The sequence below is a fragment of the Peromyscus maniculatus genome, chromosome 9 (assembly GCF_049852395.1).
Source record: "Peromyscus maniculatus bairdii isolate BWxNUB_F1_BW_parent chromosome 9, HU_Pman_BW_mat_3.1, whole genome shotgun sequence".
Lineage (NCBI taxonomy): Eukaryota > Metazoa > Chordata > Mammalia > Rodentia > Cricetidae > Peromyscus > Peromyscus maniculatus.
This window is the reverse complement of record NC_134860.1, coordinates 65,962,281-65,987,836: the sequence shown is the minus strand read 5'-3', so window position 1 is coordinate 65,987,836 and position 25,556 is coordinate 65,962,281. Positions and strand designations below refer to the sequence as shown.

General features: G+C 40.1%; 1 protein-coding gene across 7 annotated transcripts in view; it reads right to left on the bottom strand.

Moving 5' to 3' along the window:
• Positions 1–3,292: 3,292 nt before the first annotated feature.
• Kctd9 (potassium channel tetramerization domain containing 9) overlaps positions 3,293–25,556 on the bottom strand; it is a 30,953-nt gene continuing 8,689 nt past the window's right edge. For 3 of the 7 annotated variants that reach the window (XM_076545260.1, XM_042285074.2, XM_076545259.1), the window contains exons 2-12: positions 23,859–23,980; positions 21,597–21,640; positions 18,675–18,771; positions 18,025–18,083; positions 17,707–17,835; positions 11,953–12,020; positions 11,765–11,860; positions 10,934–11,083; positions 7,709–7,814; positions 6,912–7,045; positions 3,293–5,149 (exon numbers count right to left, since the gene is read on the bottom strand). In XM_076545260.1, coding sequence (XP_076401375.1) covers positions 5,033–5,149; positions 6,912–7,045; positions 7,709–7,814; positions 10,934–11,083; positions 11,765–11,860; positions 11,953–12,020; positions 17,707–17,835; positions 18,025–18,052 — 828 coding nt within the window. In that variant the 5' untranslated portion in view covers positions 18,053–18,083; positions 18,675–18,771; positions 21,597–21,640; positions 23,859–23,980 and the 3' untranslated portion in view covers positions 3,293–5,032. Of the gene's footprint in view, positions 5,150–6,911; positions 7,046–7,708; positions 7,815–10,933; positions 11,084–11,764; positions 11,861–11,952; positions 12,021–17,706; positions 17,836–18,024; positions 18,211–18,674; positions 18,772–21,596; positions 21,641–23,858; positions 23,981–25,556 lie in introns of all 7 variants that reach the window. The other 4 variants (XM_076545261.1, XM_076545262.1, XM_042285077.2 and 1 more) reach the window with 3 other exon arrangements.

Below are 25,556 nucleotides of genomic sequence, written 5' to 3'. Positions count from 1 at the left end.
AATAGTGGTAGAAGTACAAAGAATTTTACCTGTCGGGAAGTGAAAGCCAAAGAGATACCAAGCTTCTTTGGTGGGTTGAGTGCTGCGATGTTTCTGCTCTCCTGGCTTCCTTTTTATACGATTTTTTTTTTTTTTTTCTGGAACACTGGAATCTTCCCCGCTGCTGAATGACGAGGTGCCGTGCAGTACAGACGATGGTTTTAATAATAACATTTAAATCCTCACCAAAAGCCTTTTAATGGAGAGTGTAATTGGGACACCTGCTGGTCTATCTGTTAAACCCGGTCATTAAAATCTTAGCTAAAACTTACACAGCTGAAGTCACCGTTCTAAGGGATTAAAATCCAGCTATGCTGTGCTCCCCCGAGGAAGCTGGCAGCCCTATGGAGTTCAAGGAAAATCAATGTCTTGGGTAAGTCAAACACACACACACACACACACACACACACACACACACACACACACACACACACACAACTTTCACAGGGAAGTTAAGCACTAAATACAGAAAGTGGAGACAGAGCGCCTGGGGAGCCAGTCCTAGCATTTGGGTCTCTGGAAAGGGAAAATTTTTAAATCAGATAATCATGGTGTTTGTTGTTCCCAATCTAAAACATCTAATTTAGGGCTGGAGAAATGGCCTGCTGATCTGAGTTTCATGCCAGGGCCCCACAAGGTGGAATAAGAGAACTGATTCTCTCGAGTTGTCCCCTGACCTCCATGTGCATGCTGGGTGGCATTCATGCACACATACACACACATGAATGTAAGAAAGGTTTTCCCCTCTTTATCCTGTCTATAACCCATGAAAGTCAGTTCTGTGCTTCCTGCCTGTTAATAACTCTTTGCATCTAGTTGGCGTTCAACATATAGAGATTCCATGAGTCCCTGCATAAATGAAGGGCCTTTTAACCAGGTTTGGCAGACCCGCCTTGATTCAGCTTCCAAGATATTTTATCCGATACAGAATGAAACCTCTATCTATGTACCATACATTGTAAAAGCTGGTACACTACCTACGCTGTAATGCTTTAAAAATAACACCGTATTTGATCTTTTTACAGCTGAGATTGGCAACATCGATGGTAGGATACTAACCCCATCAGTCATTGCCCCATGTTCTCTGAAATAATTCCACTTGCAAGGGTTTCTAATAATAAGTGTGGTGGTATTGTGTTCCCCAAAACACTGTGTACCCTAATAAATTTATCTGGGGTCAGAGAACAGACAGCCACTAGATACAAAGGCTAGAAAATGGTGGCACTCACACTTTTAATCCTAGCATTCCAGAGATAGAAATCCCTCTGGATCTCTGAGTTCAAGGCCACATTGGAAACAGCCAAGCATGGTGACACACGCCTTTAATCCCAGAAAGCCAGCCTTTAATCCTAAGGAGTGATGGCAGAAAGCAGAAAGGTATATAAGGCGTGAAGACCAAAAACTAGAAGCATTTGGCTGGTTAAGCTTTTAGCTGGTTAAGCTTCAGGCTTTCGAACACAGTTCAGCTGAGATTCATTCTGGATGAGGAATTGGCAAGGTGAGGTAGCTGTGGCTTGTTCTGTCTCTCTGATCTTCCAGTGTTCACCCCAATACCTGGCTCAGGTTTGATTTTATTAGTAAGAACCTTTAAGATTCATGCTACAAATAAGTAATACTCTCAGGCTTCCTAGGTGATCTCCGCCCGCTCCTCATGACAGGCGAGGGGAGAGGGACTTTAGTGACTGTCATTTCACTTAGGTAACTTCACTAGCATGCGACTCGCACACCAACAGTGGGGCCTCATCTCACTAGAACATGCAAGTGAGGTGAGTTTTCAGTAAGAACTCAAGTTGAAACACGTTTGCTTCAGACGGTCCACTGTATTTTGTTTGTTAGAGATGTGCTTCTAAGTGTCACTCAAGAAAAAAAAAAAGGAAACAAAACTGTGGCATTTGGCTAGAACTAACAGGATGTGGGAGCCCTGTCAACAGTGAGCCTCGATGTTTCTATATCGATTTTAAAACATTTAAAAACGTTTGTGAACATGGCAACACAAGACTGAAAATACAGATATGCCTTGGCCTAAGTACACTTAGTCTTGTCTCAGGTCACACAGAGCCTAAGGACAGAAACCAATGTCCTACTTTCTACAGCATCAAATAAGCTATTAAGCCATTATGCAATCAGTGAGGTTTTGAGGCTTAGAGACATACTTATAGATCTCTCATGATTGCATGCTTAAGTCAACTTACCAAAGACCTGAAATTGATCAACTGGGTTTAAATAATTGGACTTTATAATTGTCACAATTTTCTTTTCTAAATTCAAAAACGCTTTTATAGGGGAAAACTACTTCATTTTGAGCATTTAAGTAGCTCAAAATGACCACAATGCTTTTGTACCTTCCTGAATGACAGGTGAACAACCTCTTTCTTGCCCTAATGTAAAATCTCAGCAGGAGGACTGTGGGGCTAACTGTAGCTCACATCACTAAGCCAGGCAGTGAGAGGTCTGAGAATGAAGCCTTGGGGAACATGCTTTATCCTGAAATAATGAAACCACTTTTCTTTGTAGTTTGACGCTTTTCATTTTAAAGATACTACTTCCTTGGGGGAATTTAGTATCATTGTAGAATTTTTCATATATAAAAGATGATTTAAAGGTGACTTGGGGTGGGTTTATGACATAAATAACATTCATAAAATGAACTGGAGAAAATAGGTCTTGATTAATAGAGAAAGCTATCATAATGACTTTACATTTCTCACTCCGAATCCCTTCAAATGGTTGCTGAGGAACTTGACCGTACCAGAGTCTGGCACATCCTGCCTTAGACAGTTACTGAAGTGGAGACGTGAATCTTATCAGTGGAAATCATCTAACTGGGTTGGCTGAGGACCTTTCTGCGGCCCTCCCACAAGTCTCTATTTTAACCTATATCCACACATGATCATTGCTAAGGATAACACAAGTTGTACTATTTGGAGTCCTTCCCTTTCTCAGGAATCTTTCCTTGACGTCAGGCAAAACCCTATTTCTTGCTCAATACAGCAAATGAACAGTGCTACTCATCAGCTCCAGAGCAACACGAACCACTGGATACCTTCCTTGGTGTAAAACCAAAAGCGCTGTAGCATGGTAGTCTCTGAAAAGAGGATCAGGAAACCACGAAGTGAATTTGCTTTAATGGCTCATCCAACAGAACTGATCCATTAAGGGCACTATGCAGTTGGCTCCTGCATGGCACCATCATGAATAACTGTGTGAAATGGAGAAAATGTTGACTTTCAAAAGCAAGAGCAGAAACAGCCTGTCAGCGTTCCACACCGTTTATTAATGCAGTTTACATCAGATCTGAACCCTGCAGTTCCCAAGCATACTGTGTGTACATCTTTCAGCTGCTTCTGCAGTCTCAGGTCTGTCTGCAGAGGACCATTCAGTGAATGAACACAGTCTATAATTATTGAAAATAGAGTGCAGTGAAATGAGTTAAATATAATTTAGGCACATATTGATTATGAAAATAGGTATCTCTCAATACAATACTTCTCTGTCTTGGTAAAAATAATAATGCAAAGAAAATAATTCATTTTCAAAGTTGCTTTCCTCTCCCTGTAAAGGAGCACTCTCCTCCCACTGTGCATGTGAGCCCTTTACTGTGAAGGAAAGCTTTGCATATGTAGATAGAAGAATAAGCTACAGAATAATGAAGACATGCCACTCTCCTGAAGGAGACAAGGTCACCTGTGATGATTCACTACCTCAAGCTGACCAGTCTGTAGGCTTTAGAACCCATTTGGACACAGCTTCTATCCCTGCTCTTAGAAAACACATAAGGACACGGGACACCCACTAAGAAGGCCCTACTGCTGTTGTTGCACAAGAAAACTGGACTAAAATTTCACTTACAAACAAGACAACAGAAAAAAAAATTAAGAGCCACAGTTACCAACTGATTGATAATGCTGCTTATACTAGCCAAAGGCTTAATTTTTAGTCATCAATTTTTTTGGTGGCTACAATCAGACCATCAGTTTAGAATTCCTTAGTCCCCACTGTAGGATTTTAGCTGTAATTATCTGATGTTGCCTTCTCATAGGGGACTCTGCAGGATTTACTCATACTTTATAGCCCCAACTGCAGCGGATTTAGTTTGAACATCTGTTTTAAGCTGGTCCTATATAAACTACTTGGCACTACATGAACTGTGCTGAGGATACAGCTCGGTGTTTTGGTTCAGAAGTATCTTCCTATGCTTACGATAACTGAGCACGAGAACTGGACTAGGGAATGGACAGAGCAGCCTAATCTGGTGCAGAATGGAACTCGCCCTAAGCTGAGGCATGCACAGCTGCAGCATGCCCAGCTGCAGCAACTGGTGGATCCGTCCTTCTCCTGCAGAATGATTTACGAGGTCTTTCCTTCCATCCTGTCTCAAAATTTGAGGACAGAATATGACTCAAGTTTAGCTACTGGGTTTCTTTTTTTCTTAAAAAGTAAACATTACAGAAATGAATCAGGAAAGAGCCATAGGGAGTCTTACCCTCACCACACTTGCATGATGATAGGGATCTGAAGAGGGAAGGCATCACTAAAGCTATTTATAAACCTGAACAACTCTTCAATTTTCAAGACGTTTAACAATTTAAACATCCTTACTGCATCTAGGTGTTCAATAAATATATTTGCATATATTGTGCTTTTCATAAATTAAAATTCTCAAATGCATCTTAAACCAAGATGGTACTTCCACACAATGCCTATATAAAAGCAAATATAATAGATACTACTCCTGGTCAGAAACCAGACAAATGCTCCACCTCCACTGGAAATGCAGCAGCATGATCTACTTCCCTACATCTATAAACAGAGTGTTCTTCTGTCACAGTCACAATGCGGGGACACTCAATCGTTTCCCCTTATGCACCTCTGGGAACAGGCATTTGCCGCAAATTCCCTTACAATGGTATCTCCTCTGGACAACTCGATGGATGGAGAAAGAAAATGAGAACAGCTTTTCATCAGGGACCTCTTCCTCCAGCTCTTGCCACTCTCATCTGACACTCTGGGACATATGTAATGGTGTCAGCATCTCTTCAAATATGGCACCCTTCACGTTGGAACCTCTCAGGTTGGCTTCCTGGAGGTCACACCCCGACAAATCACAGTTCTGTAAGGCAAAACAAGACTCATGGAGCTCAATGGATTTAGGATGGAACTTGGTTCCCCATAAAGTTATTTCTGGACATGGTAGAACAATATTTCCAAGTATTCCATTTTTGAAACATTTCTACTAATGCACTGTGGTGGTCTGAATAGGAATGGTCCCCATAGGCTCAAATGTTTGAATGCTTAGTCACCAGGGAGAAGAGCTATTTGAAAGGATTAGGAGGATTGGGAGGTGTGGCCCTGTTGGAGTAAGTGTGTCACCAGGGATGGATTTTGAGAATTCAAAAGCCCATGCTAGGTGCATACTCGGTCCCTCCCTCTCCCCCGACCCTCTGCTTATGGATCAGGATGTAGTTCTCAGCTACTTTTCCAGGAGAATGCCTGCCTGCCACCATGCTTCCTACCATGATGATAATGGACTAAGCCTCTGAAAGTGTAAGCCAGCCCCTAGTTAAATGCTTTTCCCAGTATTCATGGCAGCTCATAATGATCTGCAACTTAAGTTCCAAGGGATCCATTGAATGGCCTCTTCTGACCTCCATGGACACCAGGCATGCATATAGCATAGGTAGCAGGCAAAACACTCATAAATATAAATAAAAAAGAACTGAAAGGACTATACTAACGGTGCAAAGCCAGTTCCTTTTGCAATTAAAGGAATTTGCTGCTCTGATCCTAAGAACCATCAAGAGATCAAGGCTAAAACAAAACAAATCAAGAAGTCTACAGTAATCTAAATTTTCATATACAATTCTATCTGTGCCACATGTCATGTTGTTCAACAGAACACAGCCACCAGAAACATGTAGCTACTTAAGTTTAAATGAATTAAAATGAAGTCATTTTCTTTAGAAGAGTGTTTCAGTGGTACCAAGTTCAAACGTCCAACAACTAAGTGGTTCCGTGGCCACTGTACTTAACAGCACAGATACACAACACACCCTTCAGTGCAGGAAACAGCATCTGACAGCACTAGGTAGACAGCAGCCACTGAGCCAGGTATGGAGGCACACACCTATGATTCCAGCACTTGTGGGGGCTGAGAGAAGAAAATCATATATAGCTCAAGCTATACGAGTTCTTATATGCAAACAAACAAGCTACCTAGTCTATAGATCAAGAACACACAGAATATAGGTCTTATGAAAAATAATAAACAAAATAAAAAATCTCAAGCTGAGATTCAAACTGAACATGCCAGGTTAAAATGGGCTTTTTTCTGAACCTATCTTAAGCCTGGAAATGATTTACATTTCTCAAGTAGTTTAAAAAATAATCTGGCCCATTAAATTCTGTTTGGAATTAAAATTTATGAAAAATGTAGTATATCTTGAGCAAGATCCAAGAAAACAGAGATAAATGAAATCAATGCTGACTGACCACCGCATTAGTCTCCCTCTGCATCTGGAGCTGGTACCTGTAACTTAGATACCAGATCAGATCTAACTCTGGAACTCAAAGTCATTCAACAAGCAAATGACTCCAGGCTACCCCATTTCTTGGAGGGGAAGAAGGGTGCAGGGTCTCACTGTTTAGTCCAGTCTAGACTCCCAATTCCAATCCTCCCACTTCAGCTGGGATTACAGGGATGAGTCTCCATGCCCACCTTCAGAAAAAAATCAATTGAAAGGGCAATAACCTTCCAGCCCCACTGCCATGCTAAGTGAGCGTCACAGCCAACTACTGTGCTTACAATGTCAGTAAGCTTGCATGAGCCCACCAGTAATGCTCCTCCTTAAAACTGTCAGAGACAGGAGCCTCACCTCCAAGTCGGTTCCTGCCAAAGTTGCCCCTCTGAGATTACAGTTCTTCAGTTTTGCGTTTTTTAAGGTGGCAACTCGAAGGTTAATTCCTGTCATCTGACTTCCTTCCATATCCACGCCTTTCAGATTAGCACCTGCAAGAAGCAAGTTTGGGGGAGTTTAACCTAAAAACATTTACAGTTAACCACTTGAAGCAAAAATACAAGACAATTTAAGGGAGGGGAATGAGATGAGACCCACAAGTTTGGAAATAAACTTGAAATCTGTCTTTTAACCAACTTGCAATATAGATTTCAATGGTAGTGATTTATTTTCTTATGGCATAAAATAAAATGTTTGAACAATACTTCATATGGGAAAAATCAACACTGTCTTTTGATAATTAGCACTTCTGTAATATGCCTCTGTAAATTCATGATCAGGGAGACACACAAGTATCATGCCACCTAAATCCAAGTAAATAAAGTGCCCAATTCACAAACAACAAAACACTAATGAAGTATTAAAACCTGACACAACACTACAGGGTAAACTGAAATTCTTCATTTTTGTCAACATAAGAATATTTTATTCTCTTTGAAAGTTCAGAGGTTAATACTTAACTTCTCAACTAAACATCTGTGGCATTATTTCCTGTGTCCTGGGTGCTGACTAGCTTATAACTGGTACCAAAGTTAAGTGACTCTCCAGTTCTGACCTCAGAGGAAGCTCCGCCCACAGCCTTCCTGTTTTACCTCTAACAACTACTTTTACTTAATGGTTTCCGTCCAGGCAAGAACAGGCACAAAGGCTCTTACCCTCTAAGTTGGCTTTAAGACCGGAAGGATCCTCGAAATTACATAGCCTCAGGGATGCGCCTTCTGCGTTTGAGCAGAGCATCTTGACGCCCTGGAGATTTGCACACTGTGAACACAAGAGTCCCGGCTGTAAGGGTTAAACTTGATAACATCTGTGCAAGCAATAAGAAAGAAATTAATAGGAAAGGCCCAAGTCAACACATCTGCAATTAGTTACTTTTTTTTTATCCTGAAGATGCCGTTAATGAAATCCAGTAAGAACTGAGAACTTTTGAAAGAACTATATTAAGAGAAATTAACAACAGCATGTCCACTTTGCATAGAACATGAGTTCCAATAAAGAAGCTATGCAATCTAAACTATAACAGCCTATTTCTGTCTTTATAAATAGCCTTAGATATCACAAAATAATGTTCAAAATGTAAGTGAAATAAGGAGGACATAAACTCAGGAGATGGAATTTCCTTTCCTAACCATGAAAGAAAACAAAAAATCTTGATGTCCCATTACTTCAGAGGCCAGGACATTAATGGCACCATTAGCCTCATCATTTATCTGCACAACACTAACCATCTGTTTCTTGAGTCTTTCTGTATCACCCACTGCTACATGGCATTGCCAATCCTGAGCACAATGCATAATGAGAGCAGAAAGTTAGAAAATTCATGTGAGTTTTAAGTCGTTGCTTTCAAGGCCTGAACTCTATGAGGTATTGATTAAAATGATAAGTGTCTCTGTAAAACTGACATTAATATACTTCTTCACAATTGTGACGATCAAAACAGAAGCTGAGTGTGTTAAAATTACAGTGTAGAATATATATGATAATTGTTTTTGTCTACAACAAGTTATAACCATACTTATTAAGGAAGATCTTTGGTTTATAGGTGCAATTTTACTCATCTTTCAGTCACTTCTAGTAAAAAGAGACAAGAGAGGTCATTCCACTGACAGTCAGTGACAAATACTTGCTTACTCCCATCTTTCCATGCCTGGGCCCTAATGAGGAAGTACAGAAGGTCTGACAAGGTAGATGATATAATACGGACATTAAGAGATCAAAATAACCAAAGGATGACTAGATGTATGGACCTGAAAATCTAACAAGACAGGAAGTTGCCATAAACAAATGAATGTCACTCTTTCTGCTTTTTCCCTCTATTAATACTCCTGAATAAGACACGTGAGCTTTACCCAGATTTCCCAGGTAATTCTGCAGGTAAAAGTCTACATCCAGGGCTGGGCTCTGGGATCTCATGACGAAGAAAATACAGGAGAAACTGTAGTAAAATTTTCAATCTTTACACCATGCAGAGCACTTCACCTTCTCCTCATCAATGTGGAGCAGGTTGTCTTTTCTGAGAATATGCAATTCAACTAATAACACCAGCACCATAGTCAGAAGAACTATTTTGCATTACCAAGAGAGGCAATGTTTTTGATTAAACCAGTTAGGTCATTTACTGTTGAAATTTAAAAGAAAGTTGACTTCATGCTAGTGTTTGCTGAGGCTAACAGACGAAGATAAAATGGAGATTCACTCCATTATTAAATTTTTATAAACATTTTGTGTTTTCCAAATGAAACAGTCCTTTTAAAAGAAAGACAAATACAAAGAAAAGACACTTTAGATTCTAGTTCCCACTCTAATAACTGGCTGCTGACCTCTGACAAGCCTCTAGGCTACAAATTATCAGCCTATAAAACAAGGTAGGACTAAGCAAGCATTCCAGCTCTTGGCATTCTACGTTCCCACCAGTCCATAAGGCTGTACTGGGAATATACGGTGGAGACAAGCGGTGACTCATCTGCCTCTATGCAGCCAGGTAAGTCAAAAGCTGGCAAAGCATGCAGAAGAAACACCCTAGGCATGCTTCGAGGAATGGACTCCTCAACAGGATGGCAACAGGGACCACCTTTGGTTTTACAGTCAAAGTGAAGGATTTCTCCACAAAGGTTCAGGGCTATGATGAAAAGAAGCAAAATTATAAACTGGGTGAGAAGTTCAGCAATAGGTGGGAGCCATAGGGGCACCCTTTGTGGCAGAATATTTAGCACACGCCATGTTTTGTGGACATTGTAATCTTCATGGCTATTAATCAACGGCCATTTCAAATACCAAAGGCAATGAGAAGTTAGCTTTGACCCTCATAGCTTACAACTCAGCACTCCTCCTCAATATAAGCCAATTTTATTAGCAGTTATTAACGTATATTCCTATATAAGGGATTTCACTTTGTCAGAAATATATACTGGCCTTCATATCCACTATTTAAGGAAGGGAGAATGAAGTTCTTGAGTCCTAGTATACAGATGACATTACGGCTTAGTTCACAAGAACACCTTAATTAAATAGATCTGAAAAACAGTTGTTTTTAAATGACTAAATCTGTCTTTATCTTTTTCTGACCCTACCCAAACCAAGCAGTCTTCCAAAATTTCAATGAAAGCTAAATCCTTCAAACTTGTCTTTATGCTGTTAGTCTATGTCTTTTGCCTATTTGGAAACTGGACCATTCAGCCTGAGGCAGAACAGAGAAAGTAGCAGTATCTAAAATGTGTACTGGCTGATTTTTTTAAATTAGATTTGATATAGAAGTTGTGGTAAATAGGCTGAGCTAACCAATAAAACAAAAATATAATTAACTATCAAAAGCAAAATGCTATACCTGGTGCTTATTTAATAAAACAGACTAGAGCCCTGACATAAAGAACTTAATTTGTTACTGGCTCTGTATATATCCTCTAATCCCAGAATCCCCCAGGTAACTACTACATACATATGTATGCATAAACAGATAGACACAACATATTCTCACCTATGTGTAGAGAAAGGAAGAGCACCATGGAGATGCTGACTTCCAGAATGTCTACCACACCCACTTCAGACCCCTCCTCCAGATACTTCTAGTCATCATCTTTCCTATTCACAAATGAGGTTCAATGGATTTCACATTCTTTCTGGCTTTACATATAAGTTGGCAAATAGTATAAGTTCTGACAAATTTAGTCTACTACTCTGGGGAGCTTAAAACCTCATTTCAGGATTTAACTTTTTAGGTCTACGTTTCACAAAGGATATGAATAAAACTAACCCATTCCACTTTTAGAGCCCCCCACTCAGTGTCAGCCACTGAAACACACTGTAAGAAACACGCAAGTCCTGCTTTTCAGAATGCTAAACAGTAAATCTTCGTTTTCCTATGACTAAAGAACGATTCTTACGTCGAGCACTGATCCAGAAAGATCAGCTCGTTCAAGATTAGCACAGCAGAGATTTGCGTGTGCGAGGTTGCAGCGGCTTAAATTGGCCATTTTGAAGTTTATGTATCGAAGGTCCAAACGGGAAAGATCAGCACCACTGAAGTTTAGGCCCTGGAATGAAAAAGCAGACTGTCATGATGCTGGAACTGTCTGTGTGAACTGAATTTAATTACTGTAACTAAGCACTGAAAATTTCAGAAGCCATTGGCTGTCACTTGGAGTTTATTATCAGCATAAGCAAATGGAACTGAGTGTACATGGCATCTGTGGCTTTTATGGGTTCTCATAAAAGAAGTTTTGTCTCCACATATTAGGACAGAGCTGGCTACACTACATTGAAAGGTGGACATCCTAAAGAGGGACCACAGTCTGTCACATACCTGCTGATAGCCATTATTGTGATAAACTGGATGACAATCATTTTACTAATTCTAAAATCCAATCCTCTTATTTAAGGGGGGAAAAGATGCATACTGTAGTGTCTTCAAAATCTGTAATGCTGTAAGACACCAAGTTTCTGCCACTGACCAGCCACACATACAGTAACTGTGCACATAAACTTAAAAAACGGCTGCAATTTCCATGTTACTCAAGAACTACACGGAGCACAATCAGATAGTAAAAAAGGCTGTTCCATCTCCTCTGTGCTAGCCACTTTAAAATTAAATCAAAGACTGCATCTTGCATAAACAAACAAACAAACAAAAAAAACCAAGACACTCAGGACCATAGAACTGCTCTTAGATTTTCGGATATGAATAGGCCATGTAGTGAACGGTCTGCTTCAGGCACCTGGCAGCGCAGCTCTGACTTGGTTGGAGTGGCCAGCAGAAATCGAACAAATTCCTTTCGGGATATTGGTGAATGATCCTCTGGTGGTTGGGAATTCTTGAAAAAGATATTAAAAAAAAAAAATCAATGGGGGTCATGGGGTCATTTAGGACAAATGTAATTCTGATCAAGATTAAAAAATGTCTTACCTTTATGGCCACTTCTAGGTGTTCAATCAGTGAGTCAATACCAAAAAACCTGGCTTCTTCTAGTACGCCTATCAAAATACAAAACAGTGACTTTCACACAGAACAATTCATTTTGATATTTACATGACATTTTTCTGTTGAACTCTCACAACAGTGTAGAGATTCCACAGCAGGCTCATTTGCTTCTTTGTTTATGTGTGTGCTCGTGTGTACACGTGGGTGAAAAGCAAAGGACAGCCTGACGCGTCCTCCCTCAGGTGCTGACCACCCTCTGTTTGAGGGAACACCTCTCATTTCCTGGACCTTCACCAGGCTGGGATAGCTCTGCAGTGAGCTTCCAAAGATCCTCCCTTCTGTCTCAGCTCTCCCTGGGATTACAAGCTCAGACTGCCATGCCCAACTTCTTGAGTGGCCCTTAACCCACTCCAGTTAATCACACTCGGGTCCTGACACTTACAAGGCTAACACTTACTGGCTGAGCTGTCTCCCGAGTTAAAGAGTAGAAGCTTGGTCTATTAATAGCAACAAGTAGTTGTGATTTAGAATGCTCCTACAGAATGTTGAAAAAGATTTTGAAAGCAGGTTTTTCTGAGGCAGATTTAGATATAATCTCATCACTTGGGATACAGAGGCAGGAGGATCCAAGGTTGGGGGATCGTCTGGGACACAGAGTTTTCCAGTCAGTCTGGGTTACACAGTGAGACTCTGAGGGGAAAAAACAACACGTATTTCCACAAAAGAAAAAATAGAAAACTAATAAATTAAAACAAAAGCTTGTAATATTTCTAGATTCTTTTGGTAGTTAAGTAGGCCATTAACAAAAAAAATCTTAACACTATATACTCCTAATATCAATTTAGTGATTTTATTGTGAGTCAAATTAAAAACAGTGTATTTAATCTTAACAATTCATCTACTTTATTAATGGAGTGAATAATCTGATTAGGTTTGCTATAAATATCTTAATGAGTCAGAAAATGATAAAAATGAGTAACAGTTTAAGTCAAATTCACAAAACAACTCAAAAATGTAATTCAGTCCCTTACACTTTCTTCTTTCTAAATGGTAAAGGGGATTTTATGTATCACACACTTTGCTAGGCATGGTTACATAGGCACACATCTGCATGCACTTTAGAAGACTCTTCTCCCTGGAGTACAGGTTAGCTCTATGTTCAAATGAGGACTGTTGCTGTTGGCTAAACTCACTCAGAAATTACAAAAGCAACAGACACAATCCTCCCTTCAGTTCTAAAACAGTAAGAACGGCCAAGCAGTTAGCTGGGAGGAAGAATCTCTTCTGGGAAAGCCAATCTCCACTTCCAGTCATACAACTAAGGAGCAAAGCTCACACACACACAAGCAACCGGCCATGTGTCCCCTGTCCAGCCTCAGGTGCACACTCATGGAATCACATGGTCCCTGTCCAGCCTCGCACTCACTCATGGGGTCACGTGTCCCCTGCCCAGCCTTAGGTACACATTCAAGGAGTCATGTGTTCCCTGTCCAGCCTTAGGTAGACACCCATGGAGTCATGTGTTCCCCATCCAGCCTTAGGCAGACACTTATGGGGTCATGTGTTTCCTGCCCAGCCTCAGGTGCACAATGATGGGGTCACATGTTCCCTGCCCAGCTTCAGGGCTCCTTCTCTGCATCCCTCCCAAGAGGCAGTGCAAGTATCACTCTTTATAAAAACCTAGAATAAAGAGGCTCTCTTGGGCCTCACTCTCAGTTCACCAAGACCTTCTGCATGAGCCAGTCCCTCTTGGGGAATGTGGTATGGCTTCCTTTCTAATTAGGTTTAGAATTAAAACCTCCAGAAACACACAAAAACCCCACACTCTGACAATTGAAAGGATGTCCAGTCTATTTTTCACTAGCACCAGTAACACCTGGACTGGAACTCTAGCTCCACTTCAGTCTCAGCAAGATTACTGTAGATTATTTTCAAAGTATTAGATGACTTGGGGGAACCTGGAAGCAAAATAAAAATGCTTGGATGGAAACTATACTTACTAAAAATGATGTATAAGATGTACCCAGGAGCGTTCTTCACTCACAGACATGAACAATGGTATCAGAGAAAGTGGCGTGACTGGTGTGACAACTACTGACCATGAGGATCTAAGCTTTTGAAACTAGTTTGTAGGGAGAAACTGAATATTTGAGAAAGCAGGGTAGAAAACACTAAAACTTCTGTAAATGGAGTCTAATAAGCAATATTGTTGGAAACTCAAAAGACCAGACCAGTAGGAATGTAGACAGTGAAACCTGGTTCACGAGACTTAGCACTCTACTGGGATTAGAATATAAGTCATTCATATTATATTCTGGCAAAGAATTTCTATATTCTGTCTGTGACCCAGGCATTTGAGTGAGGCTGAGTTTAAAAATAATGGACTAATTAGCCTGGTGGAGGGAATTTCAGGACAGTATAGCATCCAGTCTTCATCCCTGGCAGCTGGCTACTCAGCCTGGCTTCCACTGAGAACTGGAAGAATAAAACAGAAAAGGGAAACTTGAAAGACAAGTATTTTGGCCAGAAAAAGAACGCATATAACTTTGTAGATGAGGAGGGCAGCTTGATAAAGAGATTAGCACCATCTCAAAGAGATCAAGTACTTTGATAGTGGACATCTCAGCACTGACTCACCCACCACAGGATCAAGGATATGAAGGTCTGACTTCATTTGAAAAACTTTGCTTTGAGGAGACAGTACAGTTAGCAAAGTGTTTTTCAGGTCCAGCTGTGCAGGCACTCAGTACCCACTCCACGCCGTTAGTCTAGGGCAGTGTTCTCAACCTTCCTAAGGCTTCAACCATTTAATACAGTTTCTCATGTTGTGCTGACCACCCCCCAACCATAAAATTATTCTCGTTGCTACTTCATAACTGTAATTTTACTACTGTTATGAATCATATGTAAATACCTGATATATAGATGGTCTTAGGCAACCCTTATGAAAGGATCCCTTGACCCCTAAGGGGGTTGTGACCCACAGGTTGAGAACCATTGGTCTAAGGGGCCCCAGCTAATATTTGAAGCAGCAGCAGCAGCAGACATAACTATTTCTGCATGAATATAAAATGCACAGATTCTAGGGTCTGAGGTTTCTGTCCAGATTTCAAAAGCAGGCAGTTAGAGGTACCAGGAACACGGAACTGTCTGCCAAGGAAAGCTGCCAGAGGTGAGCAAAGCCAGCCCAGGAAGAGAGGCCATGGGCAAAACAAAGGGCCAGGTACAATAGGGGGCACTTAAACCTTTGGGAGTTCACAGTATATGCCCTAGATGCTGCCAGACACGGAGCTAAAGGATTTAATGTCTGCCTTGCTCAGTTGGTCCTGCGTTTAAATGAGAAATGTTTATGGGCGACGTCCCATAGGCCCAAGAATTTGAACAAGTGGTCCCCAGCTGGTGGTGCTGCTTGGAGAGACTGGAGCCTTTAGAAGATGGAGCCTTGCTGGGGGAAGGCTTTGAGAGTGTATAGGCTGGCCTCCTTTCCTGTGAGCTCTCTGCTTCAGGTTTGTGGTTGAAGATCTCAGCTTGCTGTTCCAGCTGCCTGCTGCCATGTCTTCCTGCCATGAGCCATGATGGACTCTCCCTCTGGAACTATAAACCCAAATCAACTTTTGCTTCCTTCTCTGAACTGCCTCAGTCACTATCACAACGACAGGAGAGTAACCAATTCCTCTTTTCTATGCTTTAATTCTTCTCTTTGAGCACAGGGCTGTTTATTCTGTGCCATTATATCTTGAAAGGACGCAATTTTAGTTCTGATTTTTCGGGGGCTTGTAACAACTAAGAGATTGCTTTGAGACTCAGTAGGGACCCCAGAGTTGAGCTTCTGAACAATGTTGCAACTGATAAGACTATGGGAAGTTGGACAATGAATTTCACATTATGAGATAGCAATAAGCGTTTGGGGACCCGGGGCAGAATGTTATGGCTTAAATATGGAGTGAACTGGTCTGCTGTTGGTGTTAGCATTTGGGGAGGTTCTGAAAACCTAGAAAATGGGGCTTCGTTGGAGGAAGTAGGTCACTGAGGTATAGCTTGAAAGGAGACCTGGTCTGCAGCCCTCCTCACCCTCTGCTTCCTGTCTGCCGTGAGACTTAAGAATGTCTTGTAGCATACGCCCCTGCTGTCACTGTGTCCTCCCAAACCACACGGAACTGAGCACTCCAGACCTAACCCTGGGAGACTGGGAGCCTCATGTACTAGTCATCTCTGTTGTGGTTGTGTTCAAAGACTAGACAGAGCAACCTAAGGGGAAGAGAGACTTACTTGGACTCAATGTTTTCTAGGATACAATCCGTCATGTAGAGAGCACAAGGCAGCTTACAGGACTGGAGCAGCCGGGTCCATGTGCAGTATGACTTGGTTATATCTCAGTAGCAGACAGGAAAGAGCTGAGTAGAACTTTCACACGCAAGCCCTAATGGCCTGCCTAAGCTCACTAGCTAGACTATGCATCCCTAAGATTCCACAGCCTCCTAAATCAGCACCACCAACCACATAGGCACCAAGTGTTTGAACACAAGCCTGTAGGGGACACCTCACATTCGACCCATAACACGTTGTCTCCAGATATTTAGGCACAGGTATGCAGAAATAACCATACAGATGAGCAATCATATGGCCCACAAACTGCCATGCTGCCCACAATACCACAAGTACTGACACAGGCCAAATTTATTCATTTGGAGAGTGCTCTGGTTTGGAAGATGAATGTTCCCCAAAGATGCATAGGTAAAGGCCTGGCCCTTGGGTATTAGTATCCGTCAATGGTATAGACCCATAAAAGGGGCCTGATGGCAGGTCCTTAACTCACTGGAGCCATACCCTCAAAAGGGATTGTGGGATCCAAGTCTCTCTATTCAGAATCAAGATATGACCATTGTGTGCTCTATCATGCTAAGCCACCATCTGTTGCCCTCACCAGATGCTGGGCTTGTCAAGTCTACCTGAACTCAGCCTTGACCTCCAGAACTGTGACTTAATAAATCTTCTCTTTATAACTTAGATACCTCATGCATTTTGTTTTAGTAATACAAAGTCAACTAATGCAGAAACCTGCAAGCTCTCAAATACATAATCACTACTGTCTCTAGTAATTCCAAGACTGCTAATTTCTATATGCATTACATAGAAATCATTGTGTTTCATGTAGATCATGATGAACCTTCATAAAAATCCTGTGGTGAAGGTAGGGATGAGAGAATCTTTTTTGTTTTGTTTTGTTTTTTGTTTTTGTTTTTTGAGACAGGGTTTCTCTGTACAGCTTTGCTCCTTTCCTGGATCTCACTCTGAAGCCCAGGCTGGCCTTGAACTCACAGAGATCCACCTGGCTCTGCCTCCTGAGTGCTAGGATTAAAGGCGTGTGCCACTGTCACCCAGCAGGATGAGAGAATCTTAATATGCATTTTTCAAAAGGGTCTCAGAGAAACTTGCCCCAAGTTAATTTTCTAACAAATTGCAAAACTGAAACATTACTATAGTTAAGATTCAAAAGCTTTGTCTTTCCTTTTGACCACAATACTCAATATAATAATAAGTCCCATTTAATTCACAGAACTAACACAACCCTATAAAAGCCCCTTGTGATAGAATTTAAATTAACTTAGAATCCAAATAAAAAAGGTATGGGCTAGACATAGGAATACAAGCAAAGGCAACCAGTCAGAAAGACTGCCTATCTGTACTGACACCTACACTTCCACACTTACAGTACTCACACACTTGTGAAAAACTTACCCAATAAGTTAATGCCATCGTTCACAATGAGCTGTCCATGACGCAAGTAGTTCAAAATGGGTTCAAAGTACTCAGGACTTCGGTCAATTAAGAAAGCTCCTCTATGATCTTGCTTATTTCCCCAGACACCTGCGATACCATTTTAATGAAGAAATTCCCCCCATAAATAAAAATAGTCAGAATTTGTGGAAGGAAAAAAAATCACATTTTATGCCATCAAATCTTTACTCCTATAAAAATTATTTTACTCTACCCCATAGTTATGAAGTCAGCTCAGATAAAAAGGGCCACAAGAAAAGTGAGAACATGCTTACTCACCTTTGTCCTTGAACATGTGCGCCAGCATACTGTCGGGCTCTTTATTCACTAAAGTGCTCCTAAGAATTCAGGGAAAAAAATTGATTTCTCCATGTGTCTTTATAAACAAACATATTTAAGTCAAGAGTATACTTGAGTTCAGCTGTTCTCTCAAAGAGATGCATGCTACAACCTGGTAGGATAACGCTGGGAGACAAAAATGTGCAGTAAGTTGCCAAAATCTCTTCTAACCTGGCAATTCCTTTGATTCAATGCAGCATTAGTATCTTTCCATTTAAATACTAGCAAGACATTTTATCACAATATTCTCATATCATCTGATGGATTTAAGTTGTTTCTAGAAATACTGCTAATTTCTATGTGCAATCCATATTTATTACTATATCTAAAAAGCAAATTTTAAAGCTGAATTGATGCTTTACTTATGCTTTCTCTCAAATGAAAGGTTAACTTCATTTAAATTTTTTTCTTAAACGTTCTTAAAATAGTTTCACATCACATAATATTCTTAAGAAGCATTTGAAAATCTTGTAAGGAAATTGAAGAAAACAGTACATAGTCACTTCACTGTTGTGCCTTTTAAGACACACACACACACATACACACACACACACACACACACACACACACACACACACACACACACCTACCTTGTTGTTGTAAAGTATCGCCCTCCTACATTTAATGTTAACCAGTCTGTGTGGGATCCTAGTAATCCTCCAGGTGGTTTAGAATCTGTCTGAGGATCTAAAGATGACATGTAAAAAATAACAGAACTATTAAGATCAAAGATTCTGGAAAGACAATGAAGTAATTTCTCAAAGCAAAGCCCCATAAGAATCTATCAAAGTACCACAGCCACAACAATGCAACCAAAGAAAAAGCTTACTAAACTGCTTGACTAAGGGAAGAAAAGTCCTTTGATGATGAAGAAATATAGTCACCTAAGACTAGATTGTTTTGTTTTTCAAGACAGGGTTTCTCTGTGTTGCCCTGACTGTCCTAGAACTTAGTCTGTAGACCACACTGGCCTCAAACTCACAGAGCTGCCTGCCTCTGCCTCCCAATGCTGGGATTAAAGGTGTGCACCACCATGCCCAGCTAAGACCAGATTTTTTTGATGCCACACTTTATGTCAGCACAAATACCCCAAATAAGGAAAGTGTGGATCAACAATTTTTTCAAAGGCTTTATTGTAAAACTGATATAAATGTATATATTTAAAGTTTGTAATTTGATAAACTTTGAAGTGATTCAACATCTGATTTTCAAGTACAGAGCCATAAACTGTTACAGTTTGCAAGATGCTGGGGCAAACTGATCTCAAAGACTCTGAGAAGAATCTACTCGAGTTAAGTTTCAGACAGTCAAGCACTGGAGAGAATGATATAAGCACTGAAGGCAAGTATTAAGTATCCTTGGAGAAGGAAATGTCAATACAGCTTAGGAAAAAAAGACAGTATACAATGGATGTACCTTCTGACAATATGGAAATATAACCATTTTTAACAAAAAGAAGGCAAGAGGCTATATAAAAAAAAAGTTAAGCTGTTGGCAGATCCTATTGGTATTGAAAATTATGATTATTCCTCTGAAATTTTTACGTGGTTTTTGAGTGGGATGGGGTAGATGAACAATAACATGACATTGTAATTCCATCACTCTATGTTTTTGGAAATCAGGGTTACTGATATGGAAGAAAGGACACAAAGTCAAGACAGAAGAGGGTAAGTAGAAACCTTCTACTGGATATATCCTGAAAGATTTAGTATGAACCCATGAGATATTTTAGATCATATTACATGATATGAACATACCATCTTATAATATATGATAAACTTTATAGCATATATTATATAGCATAACAATTAAATTTTATCTCTAGCTACTTATATACATCCAACTCTAACCATCAAAAGGTCTTTTAACAATTACAAACCAGACTGTATCTTGAACATGACATCAAGTCAAAACCATAGTGTTTCAAGTCTGTGACAAAAAGAGGAAGATGAATACCTGTTACACTAGAGAATGAAGAAACCATAAAGACTAACAAGGGTAAGTTTAGAGACAAATAGGTTGTCATTAGCAGATGAGATACTTGGGGCAGTGATATATGCATAGAATAAAAACCTATCAAATATTCTTAAGTTTCAGAAGTCTCAGGAGGGGGCCGGTCCTGCAGACCCACAGCTCCAGACTCTCCAACACAGGACAACAACAGGATATCCAAGAGGAGTCCCAGTGAGGGCCCAGCATCAATAGTGTGGTAGAAACCAGAGGCCTCGAACCAGACCAATGACTCTTTGCAATGACCACTGGCAAGTAAAGATAAGTGGACAAAGATGTTTACTGCGTGACTCACTGTGTCACACTGCAGCTTCCATGACAACATTTTTCCTTTTCTCTTTTCTTGTTTTCTCTTAAATTTTTATTTTGGTGAGGGGGTTGCAAGGGCAGAGGGTGATATGAAGGGACAGGAAAATGAATGGGATTGAGATGCTTTTAAATAAAGTTTAAAAAAAGTCACAAGAATAAACAAAAATCCTAGTAGAGTTTTTTTTTTTTTACTTTTTTTTTTCTGACTTTAGGGGATTGAACTCAGGCCTCCATACATAGCAGACACTGGTTCTATCACTGAACTAAATAAACCCCAGTCTAACTATTTATTACTTGATGAATGACGTTTTATTGCTAGTATGCAATGAATCAATCAAGTAACCACTTCCTGTCAGGCCAATGATTATAGGATGCTGGTGAAAAGATTTGCTCACAGTTTAAGATGGAGACAGAGAGGCTACATGTTTATTTTGTGGTTGTTTCTTTTGAGACAGGAATCTCATCACAATGCAGCCTCAGCTGGCCTTGAACTCACAGAGATGCACCTGCCTCTGCTTCCTAACTGCTGGGATGGAAGGCAAGCCACCACCATGCCCAGCACAGTTATTTTTAATGTGGCTACTACCTAAAACAAAGCCTCTAGGAATCCCCTTTACTCATCAAATAAAATGACTGTGATGTAAAAACACTTAACCACACATGCATGGAAAAGCATTGTTAAAGAATATTTGCTTACTTATGTATTAGGTCTTTTCTTTTGAGATACTCAACTATATGAGCTTTCTTCCATATGAAAGGATAATGGCTGAAGCCAGGTCATGTTTTCATTGTTAAGATCTGATCAGCAGTAAAGAACGGTCAAACACTATGCAAGGAATACATGGTTACAAGTAAGGAATATACTAAGAGAAGTTCTAGTAATCACTATCAAAGACAATTTTTAAACAGCTGTTTCTAAAATCAAAATTACTTTATCATGTCATAGGTTACAAATGCACAAATCTAGTAAATCTTAAAATCATGTAAAAGAAGAAATACATGTACTAGAATATAATTATAATTCAAATTCTAAGTGTAATTTGACATAAACAGAGGGAAGAATAAAAAGAATGTGAAGATCTGAGTTTGATCATCATAATTTTTCCATGTTAAGACACATAGCTCCTTGTAAGTACTTACCATCTGATGTTTTAGTATGGCAAATAAAACTGGGATATATCAAAGTCACTTACCAATGAATGGTTCTCCTTCACACACAAACAACACATCATCATCCCTGGGAAAACCAAAAGTTAAAAAGCCATAATCAAAATCTAGAAGCACATAAATTAGCTGATGACTATCTGAACTATTCCTCAGAATTATACAGGGAACAGGCTTTGTTACCAATCTAGCTATAAGAAAACTGTTTGCAATGCTCTGGTTAACCCTGACTACACTGAAATTGGAACATGATCGATTGTGGTGGTATTGTGTTCCCCAAAATATTGTGCAGCCTAATAAACTTATCTGGGGTCAGAGACAGAACGAAGCCACAATATTAAACATAGAGGATAGGCAGTGGTAGCACACGCCTTTAATCCCAGCACTTGGGAGGCAGAGCTAGGCAGAAATCCATGTGTTCAAGGATACAGCCAAGCATGGTGACTCACGCTTTTAATCCCAGAAAGCGAGCCTTTAATCCCAGGGAGTGGTGGTAGAAAGCAGAAAGGTATATAAGGCGTGAGGACCAGAAGCTAGAAGCATTTGGCTGGTTAAGCTTTTAGCTGGTTAAGCTTCAGGCTTTCGAGCAGCAGTTCAGCTGAGAACCATTGGGATGAGGACATAGAAGCTTCCAGTCTGAGGAAACAAGACCAGCTGAGAAGTTGGCCAGGTGATGTTAGCTGTGGCTTGTTCTGTCTCTCTGATCTTCCAGAGTTCACCCCAATAACTGGCCTCAGGTTTGATTTTATTAATAAGACCATCTAAGATTCCTGCTACAATCAATACTATATATGAAAGTATTTTTGAAAGGAAAAAGACAATACTCACTATCAAATTTTGTGAATGTGGCCTTATATTAATTGAAGAATGTACTATTTTATGTTCAAAAGACATGACTGAAGTCAAGGCAATGTTTGTTTTTATTTTAATTCTTTACCCCTAAAAAAATCACTGAAGTGCTTTCTCAAATAATTAGCAGCTGAGTACTTTAGGAATTAAATAAACGGTCATATTAAATGCTGGAAAAATGAAACCCTAAGCAACTCTGTTATAAACACCTACTCACACTACACATTGACCTTGACTATGTTTAAATATTTCAGATCACCCACCCTCTTGGATTAGCTGTGTAGTCTCTTCCTTGACCCCCTTTGTACCATTAGTGTAACTCAATGACCAGGGACACTACTGTGAGCCAGAAAACACTGTGCAAGCCTTGTATATTTCTGTCACAGTCACATCCTTCTGTCTTACAGGGGTCATTTGATGGATCAACATAGAAATACATCGGGTCTTTCTTGGGAACAGAATTTATAATTGAAAATTAGGATGACATATAACATGCAATGATGTTGGCCACTGAAACCAACTGAGATAAAGAAAAAAAACTAAGAAAATTTAATTTATTTAGATTCGCATTTCAATTTGTATTTTCTACTTGCTCACTTTGCCAGTTAATGTTTCTAGATTAGTATGGGAGTTTTTTCCTCACAAACAAGGAGCAACCTCTAAATTATGACCTGGATAAAGCCCCTTCACATCTCAGGTGCTCAGTTTCCTTGTTTAAAATGAAGAGACTAGAACCAATTACTTTCAAAGGAAGTCTATTATACTGCCCTGGAATTCGAATGTAGATTCATCTTCACATACAGTATCATTTAAAGCATCATAGTCTTCACACCATCAATTAAAAAAACTCATGCTTTGCCAACCAAATGAGATAACTCAAGCAAAGCAATCCCATTGCTGGTGTGGTCTCTACCTAGAGTGTCTCCTTTATCAACCCGTGCTAAATGACTCCCTTTCCCAAAGCTGTCTCCTCCTTTGTGGAGTGGAGCGAACCTGACACCTATTTCAAGTGATAATCTACCTGAGACACTAGAAAAACAAAAAGCAGCTTGAAAAAAAGCAATACCACAGACGACCCCTAGTGTTACCTCCAGTTAGAATTTTAGTAGTCAGCATCAGTTCCTTGTGATGTTTATAATTTTTAAAAATTAGTTTAACAATAAACAAGTGCACCTAAGAGATTTTTAAAACTTTAAATTACTATGAAGAAGAAATTCTTAGTGCCATATATGAACAATGCAGACTATCAGTATACTAAGGGTTTTCTATCTGATCAACAGACCTTGAATCCAAGAGATTTAAATTTCAAACAGCTAATTCCAGACAACTGCCCGGCAAAACCCAGCTTTCTTAACAGCAATGAAACTATTGCATAAGTAAAACAGCATGAGAGCAAGAAGCCAACGGTACACTATTGACAGTTTAAAAAAGGGGAAGCTTACCTGATCAAAGCAATATCATCAATCAGTCCACCTTTCCCATTATATACACTGGTGGCTTTTATGCCGAGTTTACTGCTGGCCACTGAAAGCAAATCAGACAAAGTTCCATATACAGCAACCACCTGTGAACACACCAGATTGATTTGAACAACATATACAATGAATGTCATCACTGACAACATTACAGACCATCACACTACATAGAGATTAAAACATCAAAAGATCATGGAGATTCTGAGCACTGCCTGTACATAGTTAATTTGTGCCTCCTCCTGTAGAAACTCAAAATGAGAGACTAAGAACCCCAACGAAGAGAGGGAGGAAAGACTGTAGAGTCAGAGGGAATGGAGGACACACGGCCCACCAAATCCACTAAGCAGGGTTCATATGGGCTCATAGAAACTCAAGTGGTAAGCATGGTGCCTCAAGGGTCTGCACCAGGTCCTCTGCACATATGTTATGGCTGTTAGCCTGGTGTTTTTGTGAGTCTCCTAACTGTGGGAGCAGGTGTCTCTGAGTCTTGCCTGCTCTTGGGATTCTCTTCCTCCTATTGGCTTGCCTTGTCCAGCCTCGATATGAGGGCTTTCACCTTGTCTTATTGTATCTTGTTTTATACTGTTTGGTTGTTGCCCGTTGGAGGCCTGCTCCTTTCTGAAGGGAGTGGATTTGGGAGAGGGGGAAGGTGGGAGAGAGCAGGAAGGAGGGGAGGGAGGGGAAACTGGTTGGAATCTATTTTATGAGAGAAGAATCTATTTTCGATGATGATGATGATGATGATGATGACGATGAAATTGTGGCCAACCAAAACTAATCTAGAATCTTACCATTCAACACTAATTCTAAAGATAGACTGGGACTTAAATTTAGATTAGCATTTTCTATCTGTCAACTTGTGACAAAACCTATGCTTTGTTGATTTAACTGGTAGTGAAAAAAAAACGTGGTGTCTACCTCAGTTTTATGAGGAAATAAGTTGACGCCTCCAGCTTAGCAAAGTGCCTAAGCACCTTAAGTCCTTATTATGTTGTTCTTCTATTATTATTACTATTATTCATTTGATGGAATGCCTGTTTTTAGGAATGTTTTTCTGCTGTTTAGTATATTATTCACTACATCAACTATCATAGAGAAAGTAACAACTCATCTCATTAATTTTTCAGAACCATAATTTTATGAAATCCAGTTTTTAGCATCTAGCATTCTGAATACAATACTGCTGGGTTGTATAATAAGCTGGTGTGTCCTGCAATGAATCAGGCAGGGTCTAATACATAATGATGCATGCAGCTGCATTAGCAGGGGGCTAAGAACGGTCCATACATGCTCTGGTCAGCTCTAATTGGCTTCCCAGTGGCTGAGATAATCCCTAATGGCAGCATTGTCACCAGGGTCTCTGAACATTAGAAATAAAAACCACAACTGCAATACGGAGGGACAAAAACAACCACAGCATGCAAAATGGCTAGGAGAGGAAGAGCACCTCCTCCCCGGAGCTGCAAGCCTCATCCTCAGCCTTACAGAGCTAGGATTCTGCATGGTTTTCTTTTGCCTGGCATCCCCTCCTTGCCCTGACGTCAATGTTCTCTCCATAGTTCTTTCATTTCTGTTGGCATACTATAAAATGAATACAAGACAGAACACATCTACTTAAAGTAAGCTCCTAACTTAAATGTGTGACATTAAGATTTTATGTGACTT